General features: G+C 44.6%; 1 protein-coding gene across 1 annotated transcript; it reads left to right on the top strand.

Moving 5' to 3' along the window:
- Positions 1–8,346: 8,346 nt before the first annotated feature.
- LOC137547472 (protein kinase C theta type-like) lies at positions 8,347–13,691 on the top strand. Its single transcript, XM_068271070.1, has 4 exons — positions 8,347–8,488; positions 9,353–9,441; positions 10,681–10,946; positions 13,027–13,691. The coding sequence occupies exons 1-4, from the start codon at positions 8,347–8,349 to the stop codon at positions 13,688–13,690; spliced, it is 1,161 nt and encodes a 386-aa protein (XP_068127171.1). The 3' UTR covers position 13,691.
- Positions 13,692–13,915: the final 224 nt, after the last annotated feature.

The raw sequence follows: 13,915 nt of genomic DNA, 5'->3' as shown, positions 1-13,915 counted from the left end.
GTGATTGGTCTGATCTGATTGGACTAATTGTGCAATCTGATTGGTCCAACAGTGCAATTTGATTGGTTCAATCTGATCAGTGCAATCATGCAATGTGATTGGTTGAAATTGATTGGTCTAACCTTGCAATGTGATTGGTCCAATCTGACTGGTCATATCATGCAGTCCGATTGGTCCAATCTGATTAGCACAATCATGCAGTGTGATTAGTATAATCTTAAGGTGCCTATTAACGGTACAATTTTATAAACAGATGCACTTTTTCAACACACTTTGTATAATCACAATGTACAGAAAACTGCACAGTGTGGCGCAAATTGATGTGAAACCATTCTTTGGTTGATTGGACCAGAAAATGTAATTGATCTAAAAGTTGGATTTTATGATCACATATGAAGAGAGAAAAAACTCTTACTGAACAAATGATAATTAACTTCCGCTTACTTGCGGTCTTAAAAGTGCGTCTCAAAAGATCGCATCTGATGAAAAAATTGTTCAGTTAATGGGCCCCTTTGATCCAATCACATTGATTTAATCATGCTATGTGATTGGTCCAATCTGATTGGTTCAATCAATTTCACAAATAATGAACTCATCTCAGAGTTAGCAGGGGCACACTCCGGCTGTAAAGGTGGAAGTGTCAGAAGATGCAGGCTGGGAACGCACTAGGCGTTGCGTGAAAGGTTGCGTTTTGCTGCATATGTGTTTCTGCATTTTTTGTCATTAAGAAGTGCATTTGGAGTGCATTTGCGGTTCACAGAAGTGTTTCACACTTGTATTTGGTTGCGTTTTCCTGAATTTGTGTTTCCCACATGTGAGTCACAAGTGTATTTTTGTGCATTTTGTTTGCGTTTTTGATATGCATTTTATGCAATTTTTGGGGAATGTGGCCAGTATGGAAAGTGCTGGGAGGTCCCATCTGCTTCCACGACGCCCCTCTGGTGACTTTCCATCAGATTTTATGTTATATGTGAACAAATAGATAAACATGACTTTGTACACGTAGAACACAAATTCAAGGACCACTACAGCAACAAAAAATAAACAGATAAAATCTGTCAGAACCGACAGCTTTTGAATTAGTCCTCATGTGGGATTCGCAGGGTATTATTTCTTTTCCAAAAGCATTAATGGGCGTTGCTAAGTCTAACTGACAAAATACTGTACAGGTGAGTATGGAGACTGGCTTAGAGGTTGTTTGGTAAAATTAGTCAGCGATTGGCCAATCATAATTGAGGCTGCTTCCACACAGGGACGTTACAGGCACACGTTAGTGCAGCCTGTAACGCTCCCCCAACGCACAGCAATGTAACACAAGTGGGCTGTTCACACTGCCCACGTTGCGTTACATGTAACGCTGCACGTTGTAGTGAAAGTGCAGCATGCTGTGCGTTCTAGCGGCTTTAGCCGCGTTAGACTGTTTGCACATGCTCAGTGGGGGGCGGAGAGGAGGCGGGGAGATGCTGCTACAGTAGTCGCGCACATGGCTACTTAATATGCACTGCACTGGCGACCGCTGGTTGGCCGGCAGGACCACGTGATGCGGAGTGTCTCGCTCCGCATCACGTGGTCCCTCCGGCCAATCAGCGCCACTCTAGGAGACCTTATGCGGATAGAGCCGCCTAACGCGGCTTACTCTACCGTCCTCTCCCGCACCACCATGCGTTGCGTTAGGGGTACGTTATGCGACCTTAACGTAGCACCTAACGCAACGTCTTAGTGTGTAAGTAGCCTGAAAGTGTGTACCAGACTTTAGTGAATTGAAACCAACGTAGAGGTAAAAAAAAACAACCTTATCATAGAGTTTAAACAATGGTTAAATCACTTAGGTTGCCGCCTCCATTCTGATGAGGCCGCCGCCTACCGTTATGCTGCTCTCTGGGTAGGAACACACTAGGAAGAAACGCTAGCATTGCGTAAAACAATAGCGTTAACGCGTATAATGTAAGTCAATGGGCCGCATGAAAAACCTCATTAATTTGTGTTCTACAATATGCCTTTTTGTAATGCAGAACTTTCTGCATATTTTTCCAAAATGCATCTAAAATGCACATAATCTCAATTGTGACGCAGAGGTATAGCTTTTTATTGTATTTTTATTGCGTTTTTAATGTGGTTTTTTTTTTTAAACCAAGTTTGATGATGCGTTTCTGCTTCCTTTGAACTTCCTAGTGATGAGCCAGAGAGGACACTGAAAAGGTGTTTTTATACTGACCACAATGTGCGTTTTAGATGCGTTTTGGAAAAATATGCAGAAAGTTACTCTAGCGTTTTACGCAATGCTAGCGTTTCTGCCTAGTGTATTCCTACCCAGAGAGCAGCATAAGGGAAGGCGGTGGCCTCATCAGAAGGGAGGCTGCAACCTAAGTGAGATAACTCTTGTTTACACTGCATGGTAAGGTGCATATTGACCGCTACATTGGTTTCAGCTCACCAAAGCCCGGTACACACTTTCAGTTATGACTGACCAACCACTGACTAATTTTACCTGAAAAATAATTAAAATAAGCCAGTCTCCACACCCAACTGTACACTATTTTAGCAGTTTGACTTAGCAACTGCCATTAAGGAAATGCTTATGGAAAATAAATAATACCCTGCGAATCTCACACAAGGACTAGTTCAAAAGCTGTCGGTTCTGACAGATTTTACCTGCTTTATTTTTTTTGCTGTAGTGGTCCTATAATTTATGTTCTGCATGTACACATTCATGGTTCCACATTCTAGGCCTATTATTTTTTATCTATTTGTTCACATATTTAACATAAAATCTGATGGAAAGTGCTAGAAGGTCCCATCTGCTGCCACCACGCCCCCTCTTGTGATGTCATAATAGAGCCTGTATACCTCTGGTGATGTCAGGGAAGTGATGTCATAATGGCAGCCTGTGTATATAAACAGGTGTTGAGCACTCAGAGGCTCACTTTTGTCTCCATTTGCTCAAGTGAAGACAATTGCTTTTGCTCTCGAGCGATTTACTCATTAGTGAGATTCTCATTAGTGAATTATGTTGCGCTGCTGTAAAAGGCGACGCAAACTGAACCTCAGGCTTGAGGTTCAGCAGCCTTCAGCACAGCCTGCGACTGCTACCCCAGGGCCCACACCACCGGCTAGGAGGAGCAGAGCCCACGCAGCTGTGCGTTCCATCAGGGCTTTCTTGGGCAGACTTTTCCGCTGCTGTAGACCTGCCCCTTCTACCGGGCATTCTTCAGGAGCACAGGAATATCTGATATCGGATGATTTCGGTCATGTGGAGGAGGGAGTAGCTGGGAACCCAGCGCCGGAATATCAGATATCGGTTATTTCACCTTACGTGGTGGAAGCGGAAGAAGCTGGTAAGTACTACATCATTATATGTTATTACACATCCCAAATATATAGGTTAATATTGAGGAATCTATAGCAATGAGTGAACAGCAGGCAGACCAATAATGAGTGATGATTTTTAAATTTTTCTCAATTACTTTAATGAGAAAATGTAATAAGCTGTCTTTCTCACAGTATTGAAGCCAAACTCCCCAAACTTGGCACAGTCAGTCAGTGGGTGAATGGGGTTAAAATTTAGAAAAAGTGGGAGGAGCCTAAAACAGTTCACCAAATTTAAGCCTTTCATTTTAAATAGGAAATTTTAAACTGAAGCCATTCTTAGACTGCTAATGGTAGGGTCCTCATACGACACAGTCGGTCATAGGGTGACTGAGATCACAACTGGACAAAATCAGATTGCACCAATCAAATTGCCTAGTCCAGTCTGATTGGTCCAATTGTGCAATGTGATTGATCTGATCTGATTGGACTAATTGTGCAATCTGATTGGTCCAACAGTGCAATTTAATTGATTCTGATTAGTGCAATCATGCAATGTGATTGGTTTAAATTAATTGGTCTAACCTTGCAATGTGATTGGTCCAATCTGACTGGTTATATCATGCAGTCCGATTGGTCCAATCTGATTAGAACAATCATGCAGTGTGATTAGTATAATCTTAAGGTCTCTATTTTATCCACAGATGCGCTTTTCCAGCACACTTTTTATAATCACAATGTTCAGAAAATTGCACAGTGTGTGGCAAAAATTGATGTGAAACCATTCTTTGGTTGATTGGACCAGAAAATGTAATCGATCTGAAAGTTGGATTTTATGATCACATCTGAAGAGAGAAAATACCCTTAATGAACAATCGATAATTAACTTCTGATAACTTGTGGTCATAAAAGAGCGTCAAAAGATCTGATGAAAACATTTTTCCATTAATGGGCACCTTTAGATCAATGTGATTGGTCCAATCAGATTGATTTAATCATGCTATGTGATTGGTCCAATCTGGTTGGTTCAATCGATTTCACAAAAAATGAAATCATCCCAGAGTTAGCAGGGGCACACTCCGGCTGTAAAGGCGAAAGTGTCAGAAGATGCAGGCTGGGAACGCACTAGGCGTTGCGTGAAAGGTTGCGTTTTGCTGCATATGTGTTTCTGCATTTTTTGTCATAATGAAGTGCATTTTCAGTGCATTTGCGGTTCGCAGAAGCGTTTCACACTTGTATTTGGTTGCGTTTTACTGCATTTGTATTTCACACATATGAGTCACAAGTGCATTTTTGTGCATTTTGTTTGTGTTTTGATATGCATTTTATGCAATTTTTTGGGAATGTGGCCAGTATAGAAAGTGCCGGAAGGTCCCATCTGCTTCCACCAGGCCCCTCTGGTGATGTCAGGAAAGTGATGTCATAATAGCAGCCTGTATACCTCTTGTGATGTCAGGGAAGCTCAGCACCTGCACCTGCACATGCACAGGCTGCTATTATGACATCACCAGAGGGGCGTGGTGGAAGCAGATGGCACTTTCCATCAGATTTTATGTTATATGTGAACAAATAGATAAACAAATATTTTGTTTATGATTCTGATGAGGCCGCCTCCTCCCGTTATGCTGCTACCAAATTTTAGCTATTCATTTAAAATAGGAAATTTAAACTGAAGCCATTCTTAGAATGCTAATGGTAGGGTCCTCAAACTTGGAACAGTTGGTCACAGGGTTACTTGGTCACAACTGGACGAAATGAGATTGTACCAATCAAATTGCCGAAAAAAAGATTGGATCATTAATGGCCACAATTGAGGTGACTGGTCCATTCTGATTGGCCCAATTGTGCAATGTGATTGGTCTGATCTGATTGGACCAATTGTGCAATCTGATTGGTCCAACAGGGCAATCTGATAGGCTCAATCTTATTGGTGCAACCATGCAATGTGATTGGTTTAAATTGATTGGTCTAATCTTGCAATGTGATTGATCCAATCTGACTGGTCAAACCATGCAATCCGATTGGCCCAATCTGATTGGTCCAATCATGGAATGTAATTAGTCTAATCTTAAGGTGCCCGTTAACAGTACAATTTTTTTTATCGGATACCAAGGGTGCAGCTAAGGTTTTTGTGGCCCCAAGCGGACTGTAGTAAGTGGCCCTATCCTGCTTCCCTGACATCAGTGAAAATGGGTGTGGCTATCCCGCATAAGTGGGCGTGACCATGTCATGTGGGTGGAGCGGGAGTGCAGATTGGGGCGGGGCTGTTTGCAGGGATGGGCGTGGTCATGACATTGTATGGGCGGAGCCTAACCGTAGCGCAGCAAATATAGCCAACTATGACAATTTAATAATAAATGCAGCAACAGTTACCCCAGACACCAGAAAATAAAAACGCAATTTGTGCAACATTTCAGCAGAAAACAAACGCAATTTGTGCAACATTTCAACAGAAAACAAACAGAATTTGGGCCATGTTTCAGCAGAAACCAAACGCAATTTGGGCCACATTTCAGCAGAAATCAAACGCAATTTGGGCACATTTTCAGCAGAAATCAAACGCAATTAGGGCACATTTACAGCAGAAACCAAACGCAATTAGGGCACATTTTCAGCAGAAATCAAACGCAATTAGGGCACATTTCCAGCAGAAATCAAATGCAATTAGGGCACAGTTCAGCAGAAATCAAACGCAATTAAGGCACAGTTCAGCAGAAATCAAACGCAATTAGGGCACAGTTCAGCAGAAATCAAACGCAATTAGGGCACAGTTCAGCAGAAATCAAACGCAATTAGGGCACATTTTCAGCAGATATCAAACGCAATTAGGCCCCGTTCACACTGCACGCGTTAGGGCACATTTTCAGCAGGTAAACGCAATTAGGGCACATTTTCAGCAGATATCAAATGCAATTACGGCACATTTTCAGCAGATAAACGCAATTAGGGCACATTTTCAGCAGATAAAGGCAATTAGGGCACATTTTCAGCAGATATCAAACGCAATTACGGCACATTTTCAGCAGATAAACGCAATTAGGGCACATTTTCAGCAGATAAAGGCAATTAGGGCTGCAAAAAGAAAAGAATTTACTCACCTGGCACTGGCAGAAGTCTTCTCTCCCCGTCTCCTCTCCTGGCCGGCTCCTCAGGCGCGCAGTTCCCACGGAGCTCCCTCCCTCCTCCAATCTCCCGCGCTGACTGAATGCAGGGCTACGGGAAGATGGCCACCCGAAGCCCTGTACTGGAGACATAAATAGTCTCCAGAGCAGGGCTTCGGCGGCGGCCATCTTCCCGCAGCCCTGCTCTGCTCTGCCAGCCCCGCGGGGCTGCGGGAAAACAGTGACGTCACGACGACGTCACGGAGCCACCAAGGCCCCTAAGACCTTGAGGCCCCAAGCGGCCGCGTGGTCTGCCCCTGTCAGATAAGATCTTTCTTTCGACACACTTTTTCTGATCAAAATGTACAGAAAACTATAGTCTGGGGGGAAAATTGATGTGAAACGATTGTTTGGTCGCTTACAGAATATGTAATCGATCTGAAAGTTGGATTTTATGATAGTATCTGAAGAGAGAAAATGCCCTTATTGAACAATCAATAATTAACTTCCGATTACTTGTGGTCATAAAAGTGCGTCAAAAGATCGCATCTGATGAAAAAATTGTAGCGTTAATGGGCACCTTTAGACCAATGTGATTGATCCAATCTGATTGGTTCAATCAATTTCACAAAAAGTAAATTATCCCGGAGTGTGCAGGGGCACACTGCTGCTGTAAAGGCGGAAGTGTCAGAGGATGCAGGCTGGGTTCACACTAGGCGGTGTGTGAAAGCTTGTACCTGTATTACTGAGCATACCTAACTATAGCCCATAATCGCATGATCATGTATCTTGCAGCGTTTGTTTGAATAACTTTGTTGTATGTTGTATAACCTTTTTACATCTGTCATTCTTGTATCATTATATATACTTATTGTCCAGTGCGGCGTAATATATTGGCGCTTTAAAAAATCAAAACATAATAATAAAAGTTGCATTTTGCTGAATGTTAGGCTAATCATTTTTTTATCTTTGTGTTCACAGGTGATTCTGGTCATGTGGTGGAGGTAGTAGCTGGGGATCCAGCGCCAGGATACCAGTTGTCGGATGCTTCAGCTCGTGTGCATCTGGTGGAGGAGAATGAAGAAGCTGATGTTTCTGGTTATGTGGTGGAGGAAGTAGCTGGGACTCCAGCGCCAGGAAATCAGCTGTCTGATGCTTCACCTCATGTGGATGTGGAGGAGGAAGAAGCTGGTAAGTACTACATCATTATTGGTTATTATGCATCTCAAATATATAGGTTAACTTTCCTAGCGGAACGCAGTTTATGAGGCTGCGTCCGCGGGAGGGATTTTTGGAATAAATCTTGCTCTAAACTTCGTAGCTAGCACTAGGCTAGCTACCTGTGTCCCCCAAGTCTCCCGGCACCTATCTGCTCCCCCCGATCGCCGCCGGCAACACTCACCCAGCCGCGGAGCTTCCCAATTAGCTTCAGTCGTCGCTATGGCAACGATCGGACGTGACATCATGACGTCATGCGCAGTCCCGATCCTGCCCATAGCAAAGCCTGGAGCTGATCGGGAGGCTGCGCCATCGCGGGATCCCTGTGGGGTATGTATTGCGGCGGGGATCGGGGGGGAGAGCGGAGGCACTTGGGGGGCACAGGTAGCTAGCCAAGTGCTAGCTGAAGACTATGTAACAAATTTCATTGAAAAAAACTCTCCCGGGGCCATGCGATCCCCTGTGGTGGCTAGCCCGACACTGTGTCGGGCTTATCCCCAGGGAGGTTAATACTGAGGAATCTATAGCAATGAGTGTACAGCAGGCACACCATTAATGAGTGCTGAGTCGTTGCTATTATCAAGGCGCATTACATTATGTTTCTACACTTTCCAATGCAGCTATAGTTGTTCCCTTTGCTCCCCACATCCCAGATAGTGTTGTCCCCCAGGGCCCTGAGCCAGCTGAATGCCCCTTCCAAGGTAACCCCTCCAAGCTAATAATGGTCATCCTGTGCCCTGTATTGATGCAGAATGGCAGCATTGCACTCACCTTTCCAGTAGCCAGGCATCCTCCTGTGTCCTTCTGTCACCATCCCCTAACACTGGAGGCTGTTCTCTCTGACCTGGCAGCATGCTATGTGGGTATGTACATGCTGCCGGGTCACATAGGACAGGCGCCAGTGTTCAGGGATGGAGATGGTAGAACATAGGAAGGGGGCGTGTCAGCTGGAAAGGTAAGTGTGCTCCACTGTAAGTACTGCATCAATACAGGACCCCGAGGGAGCGGGCACTATTATCTTGGTGATAGACTGGAGGGGGGCGTTTGCCTGCTCTAGGGCCCTGAGCATGAGCAATTGCCTAGTTCACCGCTCTAGAAACACCGCCCCTGTGCTCAGTAAAGAGTGTTATTTCCTTGAAACAACTGCAATTTGATTGGTCCAATCTGATTTGATCAATCATGCAATTTGATTGGTCAAATTTATCCTATGTCTTTCTTTTTCCTACAGGAGAGATCATAGACAATATGTGGATGCTCTGATGATATGATAGATTTGTAGGACTTTTGATTGGCAAGTCACAGCCACATTGATCACATCTCACTTCTGTTTCTTTTGCATAATAAAAAGTGATACAGGATCAAAAGGATCCTGACCAGCTAATCAAAAGGTTCCTGCACTGTGATCACATGACCAGCCCATCACATTTCTCCATGATCTCTCCTTTGGGGGAAATTCTAGGGTAGAAGGTTCATCACTATTTCACAGAGTCCACATGCGGGAGAATGCTGGCTGACATATAGAGGAGTAGAGATAAGTGTGAGAAGGTCCCGGCAGGAAAGATGTGGATGAGCACAAGCAGATCTCTCACTACCTATTAATCTCAGCGAGACATCTGCCAGTGTAGGGTTACCTTTACAACCATGATTATTTGATTATGTATACGCTTTGGTTTATAGGAAATCTCAGTAGATGATGATATTAATGTGATTTCTCTTTCTCTTCCAAGGCCCGAGTGGAATCCAGACCATCAGGACACCACTGACTGTGGACAGCTTCAAGTTCCATCAATTTCTCGGACATGGGGCATTTGGCAAGGTAAGTAATTAGACAGATTTCCCTAGGGGCGGGGTCAGACCAGATATGGCTTTAGATAGCCATCTTTATTGGTCTCAGTGGAACTAGATATAGACAGGTAGCAACTCTGGCCTGCAGCATTTTTGCATTGTAGTGGCTGGATAGTGTAATGGTCAGAGATGCTCAAATCCGAATTCGGGTGAGACCCGGATAGTTGCTATGCGGATTTCACCCAGTTACCTGTGCAGGCTGAACGGGGGGGGGGGGGGGGGGGGGTCAAGCTTACCTATCCTCTTCGGTCCATCCCTCGGCGCCTCCCACGATGCGTTCCACACTCGTCACGTGAGTATAAACACTTCCTCCTTCAACCCGAAGGAGGAAGTGTTTGTAATCACATGACCGCCGCGTGGAACGCATCGTGTGAGGCGCCGAGGAACAGACCTAAGAAGACGTCAGATAGGTAAGCTTGACCCCCCTGCCCAGCCCACACAGGTCACAGGATGAAATCCGAATAGTAACTATCCGGGTTTCACCCAAATTCGAATTTGAGTATCTTTGGTAATGGTTAAAGAGACTCTGTAACAAAATGTTCAGCCTTATTTCTTCTATCCTATAAGTTCCTATACCTGTTCTAATGTGGTTTGTCTTACTGCAGCCTTTCCTAGTTGCACAGTGGCTGTATTATCTCTGTTATATAATCTAATCTTCTTTCCTTTGACGGCTTTGCCGGGCTCAGGCAGGAATGTGCTGCTCTGCTGTTATAGGCAGAAGCTATACACACCCTCTACACACCCCCTGCAGGCTCCGTGTGAGTCACAGACTGAGCTCCTCTGAGCCTATAACATGCTGTTAGCAGCCATGTCTTTTGTTTGTAAACACTGCCTAAAACTGGCAATTACAAGCCAGGATTGCAGGGAGTGGCAGAAACAGCACAGTGGGGCCCAGGAGAACATAATGAATAGAATGGTATGCTTTTTATTGTAAGAATTTTAAAGTACAGATTCTCTTTAAGGGCTCTGCCTCTGACACAGGAGACCAGGGTTGGAATCTCGGCGCTGCCTGTTCAGTAAGCTGCACATATTCAGTAGGAGACCTTAGTCAAGTCTCCCTAACATTGCTACTGCCTATAGAGCGCGTCCTAGTGGCTGCAGCTCTGCCGCTTTGAGTCCGCCAGGAGAAAAGCACGATATAAATGTTCTGTGTTTGTTATTGGTCCATCTTAACTATCGAATACTAAATATTCTCCTCTGTCTCTTCCAGGTTTACCTTGCTTCCCATCGAGCCAGTGACCAACAGCTGGCCATCAAGATGGTCAGGAAAAGAGCATTCCTGAAGAAAGACCCCGAGGTCATCTTTAGGGAGAGTCAGGCCTTGAAGACCCTTAAGAAGGGTCCCTTCATCACCCAGCTCTATGGTACATTCCAGTCGGAGGATTACCTCTACTTTGCCATGGAGTACCTGAGCGGGGGAGACCTGTCTAAACTTATAGATGATGCTGATGTTCCCTTTGACATTACAACCCTAAGGTAAGATTACATACCTCCGAACTTTTTGAGATGAGAAAGAGGGACACTTAAGCCACGCCCCTGCCACACCCCTGATCACACCCCGGCACACCCCTAGCCACACATACCATAAAGATTTTATAAGACAAATATGTTTTATAACTCAAACGATACTGGTCCTTTCAATCCTGGTTCATTTTTCTTCATATTAACACTTGAAAACTAGAAATACATCAATTTAAAGGATGAGAATACAGTTTAGAGTCAATCAAACACACATTTTTTTCAGTAGAGAAATACCCATATTTATATAGAAAGAGGGACAACGTCCTGAAAGAGGGACACGTGAGGAGGAAAGAGAGACAGAAGGGCAGGGCTCCCAAAGAGGGACAGTTGGGAGCCATGAGATGACTCTGCTGTTTTATAAAGCTAACAACTGCCCCTCAAGCCCCTGTAACCAGGCCCGGATTTGTGTCACAGGAGCTTATAGTCACAAATGTCTTGGCATCCTAGACTCCGCCCTCCTTGAGCCTACAAATCACTGCCGAACCACACCACAAGTGTGCTGGCTGTCCCAGCTGTCAATTCTCCCTTACTTCCCTTGCCCGCCATGGGTAGCTACAGGTGCCCCTTAGTATTAGGTAGCCAGAAGTACCCTCAATATTAAGTTGCATAGGGAAGGAGAGAGGGAGGCAGCTAGAGCAGCCTTTCTATCATCAGGCGCCTGTAGGCACGTGCCTACAGTGCTTTATGGTAAATCCAGCCCTGCCTGTAACCCCTGTGACCTGGGGGTCCCACCTCCCCATCCCCAATATGCAGAGCAGCGCAGGGAGCAGAGTATGTTACCTGTTCTTGTGTCACTCAGCTGCCCTCCTCACATCAGCTGTGCATGATGCTGCATACCTGTCACATGACATGTAAGAGGAGCCAGTAGCCATGTGGAGGTGTGCAGCACACAGAGCCCACCCACTGTGGGGAGGATATCAGAGCAACATGGTGCTGCAAGCAGGGAGCATACACTTCTTCCTGCACTGCTCTGCATACTAGTGTGTGTGGGGGGAGGGGGGGAGGGGGTTATCTGCTAGTCTCCCTGTTACAACTATTCCATCTTGTAAATTACCCTTATTAGAAAAGGTTCTGGTAAAATGCTTTATTTACATCACATCAATGTGAGGAAGTCATTTTACACACTGAAATTTGTATTAGATCTTTAGAATGAGTCAGGCTGGGTGCACACATAACATAACGTGAAAAGGCTGCATTTTATGCCATGTTTTCATTTTAAGTTGTGTGCATTTTTTGTGTGTTTTTGCTGCGTTTGCGTTTTTTAACGTTTTGTGTGCGGTTTTAATACGTTTGCATATACAAAACGCATGTGAGATTTGTATGCGTTTTTTATAGGTTTTAATATTTACATTTATGCAAATCACTAGGAAGACAACAGGAAGCGGAAATAATCAGATATCTTTATTTAAAAAAAAAACCGCATCAAAAACGCATACAAAACTTAAAGGGGAACTGAAGTAAGAGGTATACATACAGAGGCTGCCATATTTATTTCCTTTTAATCAATACCAGTTGCCTGGCAGCCCTGCTGGTCTATTTCTCTGCAGTAGTATCTGAATAACACCAGAAACAAGCATGCAGCTAGTCTTGTCAGATCTGACATTAATGTCAGAAACACCTGATCTGCTGCATGCTTGTTCAGGGGCTATGGCTAATAGTATTAGAGGCAGAGGATCAGCAGGAGGGCGTGGCAACTGGCATTGCTTAAATGGAAATAAATATGGCAGCCTCCATATCCCTCTCAGTTCAGTTGTCCTTTAATATATTGCGTTTCCATTGACTTTCATGATGTGCGTTTTTGATGCGTTCATGCATTATATGCAACAAAACTAGCGATTATAAAAACGCTAAAGTACAAACACACACCCATGCCTTTTTTATGCTGCCCATGGAGTAACATTGGTGCATAAAACGCAGCGGTTTGCAACGGTAGCATTTCTGCTATGTGTGCACCTGGCCCCATGGATACATCTTTCTGCTTTATTTGTGTATTGAACATGTGATGCTAATAATGATTTTATTTCTCTTCCATCAGACTATTTGCTGCACAGATGGTCATCGGCCTGGAGTACATCCACTCCAAGGGTATAATCCACCGAGACATCAAGCCGGAAAACATCCTTCTGGACGGAGTCGGGAATATAAAGATCGCTGACTTCGGTCTGGCAGCACAAAATGTCTTTGGAAATGCCATGACTAAAGGATGTAAGGGGACCTTGTTCTATATGGCCCCGGAGGTGTTCCTAGAGATGGACTACAACCACACAGTAGATTACTTCTCTATGGGAATCGTGCTCTTTATCATGGCGTCCTTCAGGTACCCATTCCTGAAGAATGAGGAGGATAGGTTTAATTTTGACCTCAGATCCTCCATTTGCTGCACATCTCCAGACTACCCAGCGGAGATGGACATCATGCTGAAAGACTTCTTGAAGAAGCTACTGTGCAAGAGCCAGATAAGGCGTGAAAAACTGGTGAAAAACCTGAGGGAAGAGCCGCTCTTCATCCAGATAGACTGGAAGGACGTGGAGTCCGGAGAGGCACGGCCCCCATTCCATGTGGAACCACCACAGGAAAAACCGAGAGACACACTGACTGTGTTTGAGATCACCTATTCTGAGGCAAAGAGGAAGCCCAGATTGCGAGCTGAGCAGCAACAGCTCTTTAAGTCGTTCTCGTTTGCCAGTGAGGGGTGGTGAGTTGTGTGGAAGACCTGCCACCTTCCAACAACATCAGCCGTCTACTCACTTGGACAACAACATCAGCATCATCATACATCATATTTATAATAAAAAAAAAAATGTCGGTTTGTCTGTATGTGTTAATGTTCTGAGATTGTAAATTAACGTACACAAGGTAAAATTTAGCAACAACAAACGGAAGGGCAGCCCCCACCAACAAGAAGTAGTAGACACGCTTGTGGT

The sequence above is a fragment of the Hyperolius riggenbachi genome, chromosome 2 (genome assembly GCF_040937935.1).
Source record: "Hyperolius riggenbachi isolate aHypRig1 chromosome 2, aHypRig1.pri, whole genome shotgun sequence".
NCBI classification, from domain to species: Eukaryota; Metazoa; Chordata; class Amphibia; order Anura; family Hyperoliidae; genus Hyperolius; species Hyperolius riggenbachi.
The sequence above is the reverse complement of the archived record's forward strand: the minus strand, read 5'-3'. Positions and strand labels throughout refer to the sequence as shown.

Bases quoted from the DNA above. Each gene is read 5' to 3' on its own strand.
- LOC137547472 (XM_068271070.1), top strand. From the start codon at position 8,347: ATGGTCATCCTGTGCCCTGTATTGATGCAGAATGGCAGCATTGCACTC. The intron at 8,489-9,352 runs GTATGTACATGC...TTCTCTTCCAAG, and splicing joins CCTGGCAGCATGCTATGTGG to GCCCGAGTGGAATCCAGACC. The intron at 9,442-10,680 runs GTAAGTAATTAG...TGTCTCTTCCAG, and splicing joins GACATGGGGCATTTGGCAAG to GTTTACCTTGCTTCCCATCG.